The 20,369-nt window shown below is 42.2% G+C and overlaps 1 protein-coding gene across 4 annotated transcripts in view; it reads left to right on the forward strand.

Annotated features, from left to right (window-relative positions):
* Window positions 1-20,369, forward strand: part of dop1a (DOP1 leucine zipper like protein A) — a 366,113-nt gene that overhangs the window by 55,925 nt on the left and 289,819 nt on the right. For all 4 annotated transcript variants that reach the window (XM_078556811.1, XM_078556812.1, XM_078556813.1 and 1 more), the window contains exons 6-7: window positions 7,015-7,113; window positions 13,198-13,297. In XM_078556811.1, the coding sequence (XP_078412937.1) occupies window positions 7,015-7,113; window positions 13,198-13,297 (199 nt within the window). The remainder of the gene's footprint in view (window positions 1-7,014; window positions 7,114-13,197; window positions 13,298-20,369) is intronic.

A 20,369-nucleotide genomic window follows, 5' to 3' on the forward strand; every position in this document is an offset into this window, starting at 1 on the left:
TTAGGACAAGCAGACTAGCACATGTCAGAAAGGTAGTGAATTTCTCAAGTGTCCAGGATGGTTTCCTGGAACAATATGTCCTAGAACCAACAAGGTCAAATTAGATTTGGTAATGAGTAATGAGCCAGATTTAGTTAACAGCCTACTGGCGTGTGAATATTTATTTAATAGCAATTATAATATGATTGATTGAGTTCGATGTAGTGTTTGAAAGAAAGAAACCTGAAACATCTAGGATTTAGGTAAGGTTGACTTCAGTGGGATGAGATAGAGACTGTCCATGGTAAACAGGGCAATCTGCCAGTGAAGATTAGTGAGAGGTGTTCAAAATAATGTGACACAGAACCTGTTTATACTCTCTAAGAGGCAAGAGTTCTACTTGACAAAAAATACACCCATGGACAACTAAAGAGGTAGGAGACAATATAAAACTATAAATCAAAAGAACATGTAAAAAAAGCAAGATCCTCACGCATGGGAAAGATACAAAGGGCAAGAAAGGGTGACAGAGCAGATAGTAAGAGCTACAAAAAAGGGGTTTAAAAATAAATTTGCAAGGGATATCAAAACAACAGTAACATATTTATATAGCACCTTATAATATCTTAAGGAGGATTAAAAAACAGAAAGTATGACACCAAGCCACAGAATTAAGTCAGACGACCAAAAGTTTGGTCAAAGGTTTTACAGTATGTCTTAAAAGAGGACAGCAAGGTAGAGAGGCAGCAAGGTGGAGGGAAGGTCTTCCAGAGCTTGGGGCCTAGGCAACTGAAGGTGTGGCCACCAGTAGTGGAGCAGTTAAAATCAGGGATGCACAGTACTCCAGAATTACAGGACCACAGATATTTTGGAGGGTTGTGGGGCTGTAAGAGATTACAGAGATGGGGACAGGTGAGGCTATGAAGGGATTTGAAAACAAGGATGAGAATTTTAAAATAGAGACATTGCTTGACTGGGAGCCAATGTAAGCCAGCGTGCACAGTACTTGCTGCGAGATAAGATATGGGCAGCTGAGTTTTGATAAGTTTAGAGAGAGTAGGATATGGGAGATTGAAACAAAAAAACTACTGCGGATGCTGGAAATCCAAAACAAAAACAGAGGACTCGAAACATCAACTCTTTTCTTCTTCGCCGATGCTGCCAGACCTGCTGAGTTTTTCAAGGTAATTCTGTTTTTGTATGGGAGATTGATATGAGTTTTGTTATCCAAAGTCCTTTAAGGTATATGGGCCAAAAGTGAGTGTATGGAGTTAGGTTGCAGATCAGCCATGATTTAATTGAATGGTAGAACAGGCTGGAGGGCTAACCTCTGTTGCCATATTTATATCCTCTATATAATAATCCCTCATTAATTTTGAAGATCTATCAAATCTTCTCTCAACTTTTCTGCTAAGAAGAATCCCAGCTTCTCTTGTCACTTCACATAACTGAATATCCTCAGCTCTGGTACCATTCTGGTAAATCCCCCTCTGGTCCCATTTGTGGGAAACCAGTTATTCCAGTGATTCATGGATCTAAGCAGTAGGCAGCCAAAGAAAATCATACTACTCTATGTTAATCAGTCAAAGTAACCTTAATGATTTATAATTCCATGCAACGTTAGAACAGTTTACACAAGTGTGAAGACTGTATGCATTGCCCGACGTTATCATTAAACCAAGGCATTCAGCATCAGGCAGCAGAGTAATTAGCTCTCGCATGGACCTTGACTATTATTTTGATGGGATGTCCTCCTTTAGGAGGAAACTTTGTTAGGCTCCCACGTCTGCAATGCTAGACCTGCACGATTCTTATGTGGATCTTGCTCGTTGGGTGGTTTTGGGCACGAATAAAAGTTTCATTCATTCACCACTACTCAACTCACTCCCACTTTGTACCCCTTCCCCATTGCTAGGCCTCAACAGTTAACAAGTTTCAATGATGCACAGTTGTCTGTTTATATTCAGCTTCTCCATGATATAATGGATGGTTGGAATGTGGAGGCCTCATTTGGGTGCAGACACTCTCGAAGCCTTGTGTTCTGTCTTCTAACTGTCTTTGAGTCTTTGGTCTTTGACCGTTTGGTCCTGTGGGATTTGACTCCTTTTTCCTTCATTAATTGTTGCAAACCAGAGGTCTGCTAGTATCAAAGCTTCTTGGAGCCTCTCAATGATTTCTGCATATTACGGTCATTGTAGTTTAAATTCATAATGTCCAAAGGGATTATTAATGCTCGCCCTTCACACCCAGGTAAATGGCTAAACAGAGTCCATCACCGGAGGTCAAAGTAATATCACGAGTAGATGTTAGAGTAGTCGAAACTTTCTTTAAGGAATTCAAAGGGAGTTTTTGGCATGTCTTCATTAATTAAGGCTCAGAAAGCAGATCCAGAGTTAAACAAGTTAGCACAGTCAGCTCACACTGAAGCTGAGGCGGAAGGAGTTCTGTAGTGTTGTTACATTAAAAACTAAGTTCTGATGATGAAATGGAGACATCCTCACAGATTTGCGGTTGAGGAATGGACGGTTGTTCATCAGAGAGTGGTACCACCCAAATATTGTTGGAGATATTGGGAGTAGCACTTGAAATTCCTATGGCAGGACATGTAGGAATATGGAAAACCCAAGCATCAAGAAACAGGCATTTTACCTGGCCAAGACTTCATGAGGATGTAATACAATTTTGTAAAACGTGTCATACATGTCAGGCAGTAGGTAAACCTCAACATGTAATCAAACCAGCATCTTTAATACCTAAACCAGTTTTTGAAGAACCATTCAGTCGGGTATTAGTAGATTGTGTACGACCATTAACCAAAACGAAAGCAGGACATCAGTATATCCTTACAATCATGGATATGGCAACCCGATTTCCAGAAGCTATTCCTTTAAGGACAAGGTGGTAGTAGAAAAGTTAACTCAGTTTTTCACTTGTTGTGGCCTACCAATTGAAATGCAATCTGACCAAGGCTCTAACTTCATGTCTAAAACTTTCCAGGACATAATCAGTAGTTTGAGTATCAAACAACTAAAGTCTACTGCCTATCACCCACAGACACAGGGAGCTTTAGAGAGATACCATCAGACTCTCAAAACCATGATTAAGACCTATTGCTATGAATAGCCAAAGGATTGTGACAAAGGATTAGATTTCTTACTATTTGCATCCAGAGATTCTCCAAATGAAATCTACTGAATTTAGTCTATTTGAATTGATCCATGGTCATGAAATAAGAGGTCCATTAAAAGTGATTAAGGAAAAGCTCCTAAAACAGAAAGACGAATCCTCCATGTTGGATTATGTGTCCACGTTTCTAGAAAGACAAACAGGAGCATGTAAAGTAGCACGAGAAATCATGAGATTTTTGGGGTTGCATGGGTTTTATCGGAAGTTTGTGCCTACCTTCAGCGCAATAGTTGTACCTCTCACCAATTTTTTAAAAGAACAGGCAAAAGCAGTACGGTCAGCAGAATGTCAAGCAGCCTTTGAAAAGCTGAAGGCAATCTTAATAAATGAACCAGTGTTGGCCACCCCAGACTTTATCAAAACTTTTAAAATGGCAATTGATGCTAGTGACTCGGGGGTTATAGCAGGGCTATTACAAGATGATAAATTAGGGATAGAGAAGCAGTATCAGAGGAAGTACTCTACAGTAGAATAAGAAACTCTAGCACTGTTGTTGGCTCTTCAACACTTATGTTCGACACGATAACAAAGAAACATTTAATCTACACTGACCATAATCCACTGGCGTTCGTTGAAAAGTTTAAATTTGAAATGCGAGACTGTTTAGATGGAGTCTATTGTTTCAGCCATTCAGTGTAAAGATTGTTCACATCGCTGGCAAAGATAATGTGATCGCAGACGCATTGCCCTGGGTGTAAAATACTGAAATAAATTAAAGGGGTAAGAAATGCTGAAGATTGTATAACGGGGAGGAAGGATGAATGGAAGTAAGTCTCGTGTTTTGTTGCCCATGTGTCATATACCTTGCGACGAAACACATTTTGAAATGGTGTTTCCTCTCTTTTAAGGGTGGAGGCATGTAAAGAACATATCTTTTTATTTCTGTTGGACTGTGGATTATAATTACAATGGCTGCAGTTTGAAGGACATGTCTACTGGAACAGTGTGAGGGATATATACAATGTTGCTGTCCTGGAACAGAATGTGCCTTGAAAGACAGGATGTGGAGTCTGGTCTAATAGGGAACTGCCTGGCAACAACGTTTTAATTGGCTCCTGACTAGGTGACCAGAGTTTGTATGAGAGCGGTGCAGCAGAAGCTCCTAGCCTGGAAAGAGAAAAGATCTAAAACCTCTTTCTCCTGTGTGTGTAAGATTCCAGTAATTCTACAATAATAGCTAGCTGGCTTTTTCTCCTCATATCTCTATAACCTGCTCTCTCTCTGAAAACTCCTGTCAAGTGGACAAGGGGAAAATCACTGTTAGAGACATTGAAAGGCAAGTGCTCAACCAGTGAAGTAAGGACTGAAAGTGTGGGAAGACCACCTTTTGTTAACAACAAAGAACTGAAAGGAATTTGGAAGACGTTGATCAAAATCAACCTATTGAACCCTATAATCTGGAATTGGTGCTATTGAACTGTTTTATCCCACCCTTAAATCCATGTTTTTGTGTGTCTTGTATGTGTGTGTGTGTGTGTGTGTGTGTGTATATGTAGGGATTTAAGAAGGGGTAGAGTTTAGGTTATAGGTTTGTTTTGTGAGACTGGTGTTGACGAGTTCCAGCCTGGGAACAATTTTGAAGTCTTTTTTAGTGAACTGATCACTGTTTAGAGGTGCTTAACATACTTTTAATGTAGTGAAATGTCTCAAGCCGCTTCTCAGGGACATTATAAAAGCAAAATATGAAACCATACTCTAAAAGGAGATATTAAGGCATATGACCAAAAGTTTGGTTTTAAGGAGCTTCTTAAAGGGGAAAGCTAGGTGGAGCGGCTTAGGGAGGGAATTCCAGAGTTTAGGACATAGGCAGCTGAAAGCTCAGCCACAAACAGTAGAGCGATTAAATAGGGAATGCTCAAGAGGCCAGAATTAGGGGAGCGTAGATATCTCAGAGGGTGTGGGGCTAAAGGAGTTTATAGAGAGTGCAAGGCCATGAAGGGATTTTGAAACAAGGCCTGAGAACTTTGCAAAAATAAAAGCAAAATACTGCGGATGCTGGAAATCTGAAACAAAAACAAAAATAGCTGGAAAAACTCAGCAGGTCTGACAGCATCTGTGGAGAGGAAGATAGAGTTAATATTTCGAGTCCGTATGACTCTTCATGAGAAATAGAAATGAGGTGAAATATAAGCTGTTTAAGGGGGGGTGGGACAGGTGGAGCTGGATAGAGGGCCAGTGATAGGTGGAGGCAAAGGAGAGATTGCCAAAGATGTCATGGATAAAAGGACAAAGGGGTGTTGACAGTGGTGATATTAGCTAAAGGATGTGCTAATGGTGGCATTAATGGTAGAAAGCAGGATGAGCAAGTGACAGATGGCCCTAGTGGGGATGGGGTGGGGGGAAGGGATCGAAATAGGCTAAAAGGTGGAGATATTGTTTTATCTTCACCTTTTAGCCTATTTTGATCCCTTCACCCCACCCCACCCCCACTAGGGCCATCTGTCACTTGCTCATCCTGCTTTCTACCCTCAATGCCACCATTACCACATCCTTTAGCTAATATCACCACTGTCAACACCCCTTTGTCCTTTTTGTCTATGACATCTTTGCCAATCTCACCTTTGCCTCCACCTATCACTGGCCCTTTATCCAGCTCCACCTATCCCACCCCCATTAAACAGCTCATATTTCACCTCGTTTCTATATTTCCTTAGTTCTGATGAAGAGTCATACGGACTCAAAACATTAACTCCTCTTCCTCTCCACAGATGCTGTCAGACCTGCTGAGTTTTCCCAGCTATTTTTGTTTTTGTTTCTGAGAACTTTGCAGTTGAGGTATTGCTTAAACAGGAGCTACTGTCAGTCAGTGAGCACAAGGGTGATGGGTGAACAGGAATTTAGTGCAATTTAGGACACGGATAACAGTGCTTTGGATGATTTCAATTTTACGGAGGGTAGAATGTAAGAGGCTAGATAGGAATGCATTAGAATAGTTGTTCAGAGGTAATAAAAGGCATGGGTGAGAGTTTCAGCAGATGAAATGAGGTGGGGTAAAGTCAGACAGTGTTATGATGGGGGAAAAAGCGGTCTTAATGTTGGCACGAAGATATTGACATCTCAGCTCAGGGTCAAGTATGACACCGAGGTTGTGACTAGTTTGGTTCAACTTCACCCTTGTCAGCGAGAAGGGGAGAAGAATGGGATTGATGGTTAGGGAATGGAGTTTGTAGGGACTTCAGTCTTCCCAATACTTAATTGGAAGAAATTTCTGCTCATCCAGTGGATGGATCAGTGAAGTGATTGAAGAGCTGGGTGTCAGCAGCCTTAAAGCCGTTTTCAAACTGACCTGATTTTGGATGATTTCGGAATGGCATGTAGATGTGAAATTAGGGGACCATCTGCATCCTTGGGAAACATAAAAATTAAATGTGTGGAAGCAGAAGAGAAATCATTAATTAATCCATTGGTGACGATTAGATAAATAAAACTGAAATCGTGTGATGCAGCTGGCTGGTGGAGAAATATTATAGAGATGTGGTCAAACATGTCAAAGGTTGCAGACTGGTTGAGGAGAACGTGTTACAGTCTTGCCATTACTATCCCTTAGAAAATACATATTCTAAAGAATTATTATTAAATCCATTTCATTGGTGGATGTTAGGAGTTCTTTCTTGTTTCCTCCTTCCTTAGGAAGAACCTGGAATGGCCTGGCTAAGATGAAGAACTGTGAAACCAGGTCTTTGCACTCCTTGTGGCAGCTTGTTAGCTGCGTTTGTAAGAACTGGCTTATACAAATTTCTTGAGTGCTGAATTAACAATCCTAGTTGATTTTTAATCCAGAGTGGTTTAATATGCTTTAACTAAAACAAAAGGCTCCACTAATCTTCTGTTTTTTGTTAAATTTTGTAGGTTGAAGCAGTCAGTGTTTCAGTCCAGGACTCCAGTGCCTTGGTGCAGAGGAGCACCTTGGATCTCATTCTGTTCTGTTTCCCTTTTCATCTGTTTCAGGTAAAAAATACTATAATGAGCAAATCTAGAAATGTAACTAATGGCGCTGTTACACATAGTTGTAATATGCAGGGTATTCAGATTGAGTCGTAGGATTTTACAATACAGAAGAATACATTGGCCAGCTCTCAAAGAACTATGTACTTAGTCCCATTACCCTGCCATTTTCCTGTACCCTTTTTTAAAAAAGAGACAGTTACTTGCAAATGAGGAAGCCTTTAAGTGACATGGCTGTATTACTGAATGATAGGTTAAATTAAATTACTGAATGATGGTTAAATAGTACTTCTATTTTCAGGAACCTAGAATTGTTGCTTATGAATTAAATGGTAATGAATGATGCACTTATCATACAACATTTCATTTTGATTAGTTTAATAATCCTCTGGACTGTTGCACACAGTGTAGATAGTTGAATTAGGGCAATGAATGTCATGTTGGAATAAAAATAATTGGTAACCATTTTTGCAGTTTATGGTATAATTCCAATATTCCATGCCAAAGACAAGCACGAAACAAATTAAACAAATACAAAAAGTGTGGATACTGTGTATATTAAAGAGGATAAAACCCCTGACCCAGATGGATTGCACCTATGAATATTAAAAGAAGTTACGGAAGAGATAGCAGAGGCATTATTACATATTTATAGAAACTCATTAAAAAAGGGACTAATGCCAGGGCACTGGTGAAGAGCTCATGTGATTACTATATTTAAAAAGGTAGGCGTAACAAGTCAAGGGAACTTTATAGCTTAACTTTGGGTGATAGGAAACATATTGAAATGTTTACTCAAAGATGTAATGTAAAAACACCTAGAAGCTGTAAATAAAATAATCACAAATTTCAAAGGGATGATCACTTTTGACCAACCCTATTGAATTCTTTGAAGAAGAAACAAAGAGTAGACAAGGGTAATGTAATAGATTTTCAAAAAATGTCGATAAGGTACCATGTGGTAAATTCATGAGGCCAGGGGACAAGTAGCTGAATGGTTAGCAAACTGCCTATAAAACAGAAAACAAAGTGTAGGGGTTAAAGGTAGCTACTCAGGCTGGCAAGCGGTAAGAAGTGGTGTTCCGCAGGAATTGATACTAGGGTGGCTGCTGTTTACAATTTACTTCATTGACTTGAACTCTGGAATCGGAATAGAATTCCAATTTTTGTGGAAGCACCAAATTGGGGCATACAGTTAATACTGAGGGAGACTGCAACAAAATGCAGGAAGATATTAATACAAACTTGCAGAATGGGCAAGTACATGGCAACTAAATTTCAATATGGATAACTACAATGGTGCATTCTGGTAGGAAGAATAAGGGGGCTTTGATCATAAGTCTAAGTAGAATAGAGGTGCAAGGGGATCTAAGGGTGCAGATACGCAAATCATTAAGCATAGCAAAGATGGTTAGTAAGACCATTTAAAAAAAAACAAGTACTGGGGTTCATTTCTAGGCGAACATAATTAAAAAGGAGAGATATTCTATTAAACTTGTGTAGAATCTTGGTGAGACCACACTTATTGTGCACAGTTCTGCTTTCCATATTATAAAAAAGGACGTGGAGGCATTAGTTAAGGTGCAGAAAAGATTCAGAAGGATGATGCCAGAACTGAGAGGATATACTTATTAGGAGAAGCTGAACAGCCTGGTACTTTTTCCTGTAGAACAGAGAAAGCTGAAGGTAACCTAGAGGCCATAAATATAAGATAATCACTAATAAATTCAAGAGGGAGTTCAGGAGAAATTTATTTCCCCAAAGAGGGGTAAGAACGTGGAAAAGCTACCACAAGAAGTGGTTTAGGCGAATAGCTTTGTACTTAATAGGAAGTTAGATAAGTACAAGAGGAAGAAAGGAATCGAATGATGTGTTTGGATGCAGATGGGCAAGAGGAAGCTCGTGTGTAGCAGAGACCACTTGCCAATGCAATTTACCAATGGCCTGTTTCTGTACTGTAGACTGTAGGGGGAGGTGATGACGTAGTGGCATTGTCACTGGACTAGTAATCCAGAGACCCAGGGTTCGAATCCCGTCACAACAGATGGTGGAATTTGAATTCAATAAAAAAAATCTGGAATTAAAAGTCCAATGATGACCATGAAACCATTGTCGATTGTTGTGAAAACCCATCTGGTTCACTAATGTCCTTTTAGGGAAGGAAATCTCTCGTCTTTACCTAGTCTGGCCCACATGTGACTCCAGACCCACAGCAATGTGGTTGACTCTTAAATGCCCTCTGAAGTGGCCTAGCAAGTTGTAACAAAGACACAAAAAAGAAATGAAACCGGATGGACCACTCGGCATCGACCTAGGCACCGGAAACGACCATGGCAACCTCAGCCCTGTTGACCCTGCAAAGTCCTCCTTACTAACCTCTGGGGGCTAGTACCAAAATTGGGAGAGCTCTCTCACAGACTAGTCAAGCAACAGCCTGACATAGCCATTCTCACTGAATCATATCTTACAGGTAACGTCACTGGGTATGTCGTGTCCCACAGGCAGGACAGACCCAGCAGAGGTGGCGGCACAGTTGTATACAGTCGAGAGGGAGTTGCCTTGGGAGTCCTCAACATCGAGTGACTGATTACCACATACTACCCTCAGTGCTCCTCCATGTTGAACATCACTTGGAGGAAGCACTGAGGGTGCAAGGGCGCAGAATGTTCTCTGGGTGGGGGCTTCCTCACCAACCTGTCTGCCGCAGATGCATCTGTACATGACAGTATCAGTAGTTGTGACCACTTCACAGTCATTGTGGAGACGAAGTTCCGCCTTCACCACATTTCTATATTTCTTTAGTTCGGATGAAGAGTCATACAGACTTGAAACGTTAACTGTGTTCCCCTCTGCAGGTGCTGTCAGACCTGCTGAGTTTTTCCAGCTATTTTTGTTTTTGTTCCCTCAATACCCTGTTGTGTGGCACTACGACCGTGCTAAATAGATGAGCTAAACAGATCTAACAACTCAACACTGGGCATCCAGAAGGGCTGTGGGCCATCAGCAGCAGCAGAATTGTACTCAAACACAATCTGTAACCTCATGGCCCGGCTTGTCCCCCACTCTACCATTACCATCAAGCCAGGGAATCAACCCTGGTTTAATGAAGAGCGCAGGAGGGCATGCCAGGAGCAGCACCAGGCATACCTAAAAATGAGGTGTCAACCTGGTGAAGTTATAAAAAAACAGGACAACTTGCCTGCCAAACAGCATAAGCAGCAAGTGATAGATAGAGCTAAGTGATCCCACAGCCAACAGATCAGATCTAAGCTCTGCAGTCCTGCCACATCCAATCGTGAATGGGGGTGGACAATTAAACAACTCACTGGAGGAGGAGGCTCCACAAATACCCCCATCCTCAATGATGGAGGAGCTCAGCACATCAGTGCAAAAGATAAGGCTGAAGCATTCGCAACAATCTTCAGCCAGAAACACCGAGTGGATGATCCATTTCGGCCTCCTCCGGAGGTCCCCAGCATCACAGATGCCAGTCTTCAACCAATTTGATTCACTCCATGTGATATCAAGAAACGGCTGAAGGCACTGGACACTGCAAAGGCTGTGGGCCCTGACAACATTCCAGCAATAGTACTGAAGACTTGTGCTCCAGAACTTGCCGTGCTCCTAGCCAAGCTGTTCCAGTACAGCTACAACATTGGCATCTACCTGGCTATGTGGAAAATTGCCCAGGTATGTCCTGTACACAAAAAGCAGGAAAAATCCAACCCGGCCAATTACCACCCCATCAATCTACTCTCTATCATCAGTAAAGTAATGGAAGGGGTCATCAACAGTGCTATCAAGTGGCACTTGCCTACTGATGGCCAGTTTGTGTTCCGCCAGGGCCATTCAGTTCCTGACCTCATTACAGCCTTGGTTCAAACATGGACAAAAGAGCTGAACTCCCGAGGTGAGGTGAGAGTGACTGCCCTTGACATCAAGGCAGCATTTGACTGAGTGTGGCATCAAGGAACCCTAGCAAAACTGGAGCCAATGGGAATCAGGGGGAAAACTCTCCGCTGGTTGGAGTCATACCTAGGACAAAGGAAGATGGTTGTGGTTGTTTGGAGGTCAGTCATCTCAGCTTCAGGACACCACTGCAGGAGTTCTTCAGGGTGTCCTAGGCCCAACCATCTTCAGCTGCTTCATCAATGACCTTCCTTCCATCTTAAGGTCAGAAGTGGGGATGTTTGCTGATTGCACGATGTTCAGCATTCGCAACACCTCAGATACTGAAGCAGTCCATGTCCAAATGCAGCAAGACCTGGACAATATCCAGGCTTGGACTGACAAGTAGAAAGTAATATTTGTGCCACACAAGTGTCAGGCAATGACCATCTCCAACAAGAGAGAATCCAACCATCGCCCCTTGATGTTCAATGACATTACCATCACTGAATCCCCCACTATCAACATCCTGGGAGTTACCATTGACCAGAAACTGAACTGGACTAGCCATTTAAATACTATGGTTACAAGAGCAGGTCAGAGGCTAGGAATCGTGCGACGAGTAACTTGCCTCCTGACTCCCAAAGCCTGTCCACCATCTACAAGGCACAAGTCAGGAGTGTGATGGCATACTCTCCCTTTACCTGGATGAGTGCAGCTCCTAGAACACTGAAGAAGCTGGACACCGTCCAGGACAAAGCAGTCTGCTTGATTGGCACCACATCCACAAACATTCACTCCCTCTACCACTGACGCACAGTAGCAGCAGTGTGTACCATCTACAAGATGCACTGCAGGAACTCACCAAGACTCCTTAGACAGCACCTTCCAAACCCATGACCACTACCACCTAGAAGGACAAGGGCAGCAGATAGATGGGAACACGACCACCTGGAAGTTCCCCTCCAAGTCACTCACCATCCTGACTTGGAAATGTATCACCGTTCCTTCACAGTCGCTGGGTCAAAATCACAGAATCACACAATGCATAAGAGGCCCATCGAGTCTGCACTGACACGTGATAAACACCTGACCTACCTACCTAATCCCATTTACCAGCACTTGGCCCATAACCTTGAATGTTATGACGTGCCAAGTGTTCATCCAGGTACTTTTTAAAGGATGTGAGGCAACCTGCCTCCACCACGCTCCCGGGCAGAGCATTCCAGACCGTCACCACCCTCTGGGTAAAAAAGTTTTTCCTCACATCCCCCCTAAACCTCCTGCCCCTCACCTTGAACTTGTGTCCCCTCGTGACTGACCCTTCAACTAAGGGGAACAGCTGCTCCCTATCCACCCTGTCCATGCCCCTCATAATCTTGTACACCTCGATCAGGTCGCCCCTCAGTCTTCTCTGCTCCAACGAAAACAACCCAAGTCGATCCAACCTCTCTTCGTAACTTAAATGTTTCATCCCAGGCAACATCCTAGAGCTAACTTCCTAACAGCACTGTGGGTGCACCTATACCATATAGACTTCAGCGGTTCAAGAAGGCAGCTCGCCACCACCTTCTCAAGGGCAACTAGGGATGGGCAATAAATGCTGGCCCAGCCAGTGAAGCCCACATCTCGTGAATGAGTAAAACAAAGACTATGTAATTCCATGTTTGTTGAATATATGAATTATTTTAACTTTGAAGTACAGTCAGTGTTTTGAAGGTTATAGTGACAGCTATTTTGCATTTGGCAAAGCCCACAAACAGCAATTAGGTTCCACGACCATTTGATGTACTTGTGATGGCTGAGGAAAGATTGTTGACAAGGACCTTAGGAGACCTCCCAGCTGAAAAAATAGTGTCATGAGATTTTTAACTTCTACCTGAGCTGGCAAATAGAACCAGTTTAATGTATAATCTGAAGGACAGAACCTCCAAAAATGTAAATTTCCAGTTTTGCAGTGGAGTGTTAGCCTAGATTAAGTGTTCAGATCCTCCAGCTTGAATGCGCAGCCAATATCATGTCAGCCAAATAGCTGGAGGACACCCGCAAAGATGGCGATATGGATAAAGAACAATATATTTTGGGCCCTCTGATTTTGAAGCTAGGACTGGAAATGCTAGGAACATCTTTCAGCATCAAATCTCCCCCCACCCCGCCCCATTTAATGGAAATGTTTTTTCTTCTCATTTTTCTTATTAGGCCACTCGCCCAGACATGATACAGATTCTGTCTGCAGCTCTGCACGTAGTACTTCGGCGAGATATGTCTCTCAACCGTAGACTTTATGCATGGCTTCTTGGTGAGTTAGGATCATTCAGATATACATGTACTTAAAATGGCAAATACATTTAGCTCAGAGAGCTGTGTCAGAGTTAAAAGAGCCCGAGAAGGGCAAGACTGAGAGCGGAATCGGAAATTAAAAGAGCGTGAGAAGGTGTGAGATTGAGAGCGGAGTCAGAGAATTAAAAGAGCATGAGAAGGAGCGAGACTGAGTGTGGAGCCTGGAATTTAAAGAGCGTGAGAAGGGACGAGACCTGGAGCGGAGCCGGTGAGTTAAAAGAGCACGAGAAGGGGCAAGACTGAGATCAACACAGAAAATTGTAGAATACATAAGAATTATTCTAAATTAAGATAATTACAATAAATTAGTAAATACTGTCTGCACTCGAGTGCTGCTTCGCGCTGCATTAGAATGCTTCAGTTGGAGTTTGGCGAGAGAGGGAAAGAGGTGATCATTTCATTTTCTGCCTTTCCTCTGTAAGAAGAGTGGCAGCCTTGGTAAGTTGGACCTGGTAAGTATTTCTTCTTCCTTAATATTCTCTAAATGAGAGGAAGTAAAAGTAAAGGGAGTAATTTGAAGGTAACTCGTGGCAGGGCAGCTTGGCCAAGTGGAATGCCGCTCCTCTGCGATGTGGGAAGCCAGGGACATTTCCAGTGTCCAGGGCAACCATGTGTGCAGCAAGTGTCTCCAGCTGCAGCTACTCGAAATCAGTGTTTCGGAGCTGGAGCTGCACCTGGAATCACTGTGGAGCATCCACAAGGATGAGATCTTTGTGGATAGCATGTACAGTGAGATAGTCACACCACAGGTAAAGAGTGCATAGGCAGAAAGGGAACGGGTGAGTGCCAGACAGAGTGAAAGCACTAGACAGGTAGTGCAGGAGTCCCCTAGGTCTATCACCCTCTCCAACAGATTTTCCGTTTTGGATACTGCTTGGGGAGATGGTTTCTCAGAGGAATGCAGCAGGAGCAGGTCCGTGGCACCACGAATGGCTCAGCTGCACAGAGTGGGAGAAAAAAGAGTGGCAGAGCAATAGTGATAGGAGATTCTATCGTAAGGGAAACAGATAGATGTTTCTGCGGCTGCAAACTTGAGACCAGGATGGTATGTTGCTTTCCTGGTGTCAGGGTCAAGGATGTCACTGAGCGGCTGCAGGACATTCTGAAGGCGGAGGGCCAACAGCCAGGGGTTGTGGTCCATATTGGTGCCAACGTCGTAGGTAAAAAGAGGGATGTGGTCCTGAAAGCAGAATATAGGGAGCTAAGAATTAAATTAAAAAGCAGGTCCTCAAAGGTAATAATCTCAGGATTACTCCCAGTGCCACTTGCTAGCGAGATCAGGAATAGCCAAATAGACCAGATGAATGCGTGGCTGGAGAGATGGCGTAGGAGGGAGGGATTTAGATTCCTGAGGCATAGGGACCAATTCTGGGCAAGATGGGACCTGTACAAGCTGGAAGGGTTGCACGCCAGCAGGACTGGGCCCAGTATCCTTGCATGGGTATTCGTTAGTAGTTTGGGGGAGGGTTTAAACTAGATTGGCAGGGGGATGGGCACCTGAGCAGGGAAACACAAGAGAGGGAAACGAGGATAGGAATGAAAGACAGAAAAGTAGAAAGCAAAAGTGGAAGGAAGAGGAAGCAAGGGATAGCAGCAAATAGGGCTATAGTACAAAAAAAAGTGTCAAAATGTTAACAAGACAAGTCTAAAGGCACGATATCTGAATACACAGAGCATTTGCAATAAGGTAGACAAATTAACAACGCAAATAGATGTAAACGGGTACAATATGCAGTTACGGAGACATGGCTGCAGGGTGACCAAGGCTGGAAACTAAATATCCAAGGGTACTCGATATCTAGGACAGACAGGCAAAAAGGAAAAGGAGGTGGTGTGGCATTGTTAGTTAAGGATAAAATCAATGTGATAGTGAGAGAGGATATTGGCTCAGAAAATCTAGATGTAGAATCAGTCTGGGTGGAGCTAAGAAGCAACAAAGGGCGGAAACCATTAGTGGGAGTTGTCTTAAAGGCCTCCAAACAGTAGTGATATGGTGGAGGACAGCATTAAACAGGAAATTAGAGACGCATGTAACAAGGGTGCTACAGTAATCATGGATGACTTTAACCTCCATATAGACTGGGCAAACAAAATTAGCAATGATACTGTGGTGGATGAATTCCTGGAGTGTGTATGAGATGGTTTTTAGACCAGTATGTCGAAGAACTGAGTAGGGAACAGGCTATCCTAGATTTGGTATTGTGCAATGAGAGGGTTTAATTAATAATTTTGTTGTGTGGGGTCCTTCAGGGAACATTGACTATAACATGATAAAAATTCTTCATTAGGATGAAAAGTGTAGAAGTCCAATCCAAAATTAGGGTCCTAAACCTTGACAAGGGAAACTACGAAGGTATGAGGCGTGAGTTGGCTAAGATAGATTGTGGAACTTCATTAATTGAAGTCAGCATAAATTCCTCAGGTGGATAGACAATGGCTAATGTTTAAGGAACGAATGTATGCATTGCAACAGTTATACATTCCTTTCTGGTGCAAAAACACAACAGGAGAAGTGGCCAAACCATGGCTAACAAAAGAAATTAAGGATAGTATTAGATCCAAAGAGGAGACATATAAAATTACTAGAAAATAGTAGCAAGCCTGAGGATTGGGAGCAGTTTAGAATTCAGCAAAGGAGGACCAAGAGATTGATTAAGAGGGGAAAAATAGAGTATGAGAGTAACCTTGCAAGGAACATAAAAGCAGACTGTAAAAGTTTCGATAAGTATGTAAAAAGAGAAAGGTTAGTGAAGACAAGTGTAGGCCCCTTAACAGTCTTAAACGGGGAAATTTATAATAAAAAACAAGTAAATGGCAGAGCAATTAAACAGCTACTTTAGTTCTGCCTTCGTGGAGGAAGACACAAATAACTTCCCAGAAATACTAGGGAACCAAGGGCCTAATGAGAAGGAGGAATTGAAAGAAATTAGTATTACTAAAACAATAGTGCTGGAGAAATTAATGGGAGTGAAAGCCAATAAATTCCCAGGCCCTGATCATCTACATCCCAGGGTACTAAAGGAGGTGGTCATGGAAATCGTGGATGCATTGGTCATCATCTTCCAAAATTCTGTTGATTCTTGAACAGTCCCGGCAGATTGGAGGGTTGCAAATGGAACCCCACTATTTAAAAAAGGAGGGAGGGAAAAAACAGTGAATTACAGACTGGTGAGTCTAACCTCAGTAGTAGGGAAAATGCTAGAGTCTAAATACTAAATACTAGAGCATAAAGGATGTGATAACAGGACAGTTAGAAAATATCAACAGGATTAGACAAAGTCAACATGGATTTATGAAAGGGCAATCATGTTTGACAAACTTACTGGAGTCTTTTGAGGACATAACTAGCAGAATAGATAAGGGAGAACCAGTTGATGTGGTGTATTTGGATTTTCAGAAAGCTTTTGATAAAGTCCCACATATGAGGTTAGTGTGTAAAATTAAAGCGCATGGGTTTGGGGGTAATATATTGGCGTGGATTGAGAATTAGTCAGCAGACAGGAAATAGTAGGAATAAATGGGTCTTTTTCGGAGCAGCAGAAGGTGAGTCGTGGGGTACCGTAGGGATCAGTGCTTAGGACTCCAGCTATTTACAATATATATCAATGATTTGGATGAGGGAACCAAATGTAATAGTTTGCTGACGACATGAAACTTGGTGGAGTGTGAGCAATGAGGAGGGTATTAAGAGGCTTCAAGGTGATTTGACAGGTTGAGTGAGTGGGCAAATACATGGCAGGTGCGTTATAATGTGGATAAGTGTGAGGTTATCCATTTTTATAGGAAAAACAGAGTATTATATAAACTGTGATAGATTGAGAAATGTTGAAGTCCAAAAGGACCTGGGTGTCCTTGTACACCAATCACTGAAAGCAAGCATGCAAGTGCAGCAAGCAGTTAAGGTAAATGGTATGTTGGCCATCATTGCGAGAGGACTTGAGTACAGGAGTAAGGATATTTTACTGCAGCTATACAGGGCCTTGGTGAGACCACACCTAGAGTATTGTGTGTAGTTTTGGTCCCAGAAAGGATATACGTGATTCCTAGAATAGCAGGATTGTTGTATGAGGAGAGATTAGGGCGCCTAGGCCTGTATTCACTGGAGTTTAGAAGAATGCGAGGAGATCTCATTGAAACATATAAAATTCTTACAGGGATGGACAGACTGGATGCAGGGATGATATTTCCTTTGGCTGGGGGGTCTAGAGCAATGGGTCACAGTCTCAGGATCTGGGGTAGGCCATTTAGAACTGAGATAAGAAGAAACGTCATCACTCAGAGAGTGGTGAACCTGTGGAATTCTCTACCACAGAAGGCTATGGAGGCTAAGTCACTGAATATATTTAAGAAGGAAATAGATTTCTGGACTCTAAAAGCGTCAAGGGGTATGGGGAGAGTGCAGGAGTTATGACATTGAGATAAAGGATCAGCCATGATATTGAATGGCGGAGCAGGCTCAAAAGGCCTAATGACCTACTCCTCATTTTTCATGTTTTTATGTTACTTATATTATATGCTGTGCTTTACCTCTCGCAGGTAAAATGCAACCCATAGGGAGATATTATGCATATTGGGGAAAAGTTTGCAGTTCAAATACTTGAAACTTTCATTGCTTGAGTAAACTAAGTTTATTTATCTTAAGAAAGCACTCCATGATGGCTTAGAATCATTTACGGTACAGAAAGGGGCCATTTGACTTATTGAGTTCATGCTGGCTCCCTACGGAGCAATCCAGTCAGTCCCACTCTTCCCCCTGCTTGTTCTCCATAGCCCTGCAAGTTTATTTCCTTCAAGTACCCATCTAATTTCCTTTTGAAATCATTAATTGTTTCCACTTCCTCCACCCGGCAGCGAGTTCCAGGTCCATTTGCTGCGCAAAAAAAGTTCCTCTTTACAAACCCCCTGCAGTTCTTCCCTAAAATTTTAAATCTGTGTTTCCTAGCCCTTGTACTATCAGCTAATGGGAACAGTTTTTCCTTGTCTACTTTATCTAAGCCTTCCTTTTCCACAGATCTATCAAATCTTCCTTCAATCTCCTTTGCTCTAAGGAGAACAACCCCAGTTTTTCAAACCTAACCTTGTAACTACAATTCCCCATCCCTGGAACCATTCTGGTAAATTTCTTCTGCACCCTCTGAAGGACCTTCCTGAAGTGTGGTAACCAGAATTGGATGCAGTACTGTAGTTGTGGTCTAACCAGAGCCTTATAAATGTTCATCATAACTTCCCTGCTTTTGTACTCAATGCCCCTATTTATGAAGCCCAAAATCCCAGATGCTTTGCTAACGGCTCTCTCAATATAATAAAAGCAAAATACTGCGAATGCTGGAAATCTGAAACAAAAACAAAAATTCAGAAGTTCTAAAGAGTCATACGGACTCGAAATGTTAACTCTGTCTTTCCCTCCACAGATGCTGTCAGACCTGCTGAGTTTTTCCAGCAATTTTTGTTTTTGTTTCAATCCCTCAATATGTCCTGTCAGATTCAAAGATCGATACATATTCACTCCCAGATCACTCTGTCCCAGCACACACTTTTGAACTGTGTCACTAACATTGAATTACAAGACCTGTGATGGTGCATTTGTTGGCTTAAGAACAGCAACTGCACATCTGGAATACGTTGCTCAAAACGGTGTATACCTCTTAAATGAATGGAAAATAGTCTATGTAATACACATTGATAAGTTTTTTGAATGGCGTGTATTGTAGCTATGAATAAATTAATAACTTGAACAAGATTTATCAGTTCCTGCCTCTCAGCAGTGTTAGAATGTTGCCTATAAACTTAAGTAGATGTCCACAACTACTGTTCAGAAAGTGACTGCACTGAGTTCAACATACAGAAGTCTTAATATATTACATGGACTATAGCCTATTTATGAAGACAATGTTACAGCTGTGTCTCCTGTACACTTATCTCTGTTGTCTCCTGAGGATCTATCTTTGGCTCCTTTCTATTTCTCACCTATATGCCCCTTGGCAACCTCACCTGAAAACACAACGTTAATTTCCACATGTATGCAAATGTCGCCCAGCTCTACCTTAGCAGCACCTAGTCGTCTTGTTATTCTTCATCAGTTCTGCCACCACCTTCTTCAGAAGCCTGGTCACATGGGCCAGTTTTTGTGTCACACCCTGGATCATGTGGGCCCATTTTGCGCCCTTTTGAGGCTGAAGTTGTGCTGGGAGAACTGGCTGCTGGTCCCCACTCGCACCTGAAACCTCACTCAGCAAAATACCTATTCGTTCCAGAATGGCATCACTGTCAATGTTGCTGGGCCCCAGGGCAGGGTCCAGTACAGGCAGCTACCACTGCTGCCCCTGGCTGCTCGCAGCCCAATCCAGCACATAGGGCCTGCAGTTAACCAGCTCGAACCAACTCCACACAAAATGGTGCCTGACACCATCACACTATATAAATATAAAGTATTCTTGAGAAGTCTATTATGTTTCTGAGATTTGCATAGTTCTGTGATGTTTATAGAATAGATGTTAATTGTATAATGTACACAACTGCTTTTATGTAGTTTATTGTGAGAGTAAGGATTATAAATGATTTACAATGGAAGAGTGTTTGTAAATTTAAATGATTAATGTTTGGTGTGAGTGATATTGAGCTCATGTAAGTTACCCACTTCATTCTTTTCAAATTTGTTGCAGTGGTTGTATCTTAGAAACATAGAAAATAGGAGCAGTAGTAGGTCATTCAGCCCTTCGAGCTTACTCCGCCATTCAGTATGATCATGGCTGATCCTCTATCTCAACGCCATGCTCCCACGCTCTCCCCATACCCCTTGAAGCCTTTAGAGTCCAGAAATCTATCGATTTCCTTCTTAAATATATTCAGTGACATAGCCTTCACAGCCTTCTGTGGTAGGAAAATAGAAACCTTGCATTCAGGTTGGGAGTTTCAAACTTTTTAAAAACAATCAAGTGTCCATATTGTTTTTTTTAATGTATTGAAAGAAAGAAAGACTTGCATGTATATAGTGGCTTTCACAACCTCTGGAAGTCTAAATGTGCTTGCAG

This window comes from Cetorhinus maximus, chromosome 14, assembly GCF_964194155.1.
Source record: "Cetorhinus maximus chromosome 14, sCetMax3.hap1.1, whole genome shotgun sequence".
Classification (NCBI taxonomy): domain Eukaryota; kingdom Metazoa; phylum Chordata; class Chondrichthyes; order Lamniformes; family Cetorhinidae; genus Cetorhinus; species Cetorhinus maximus.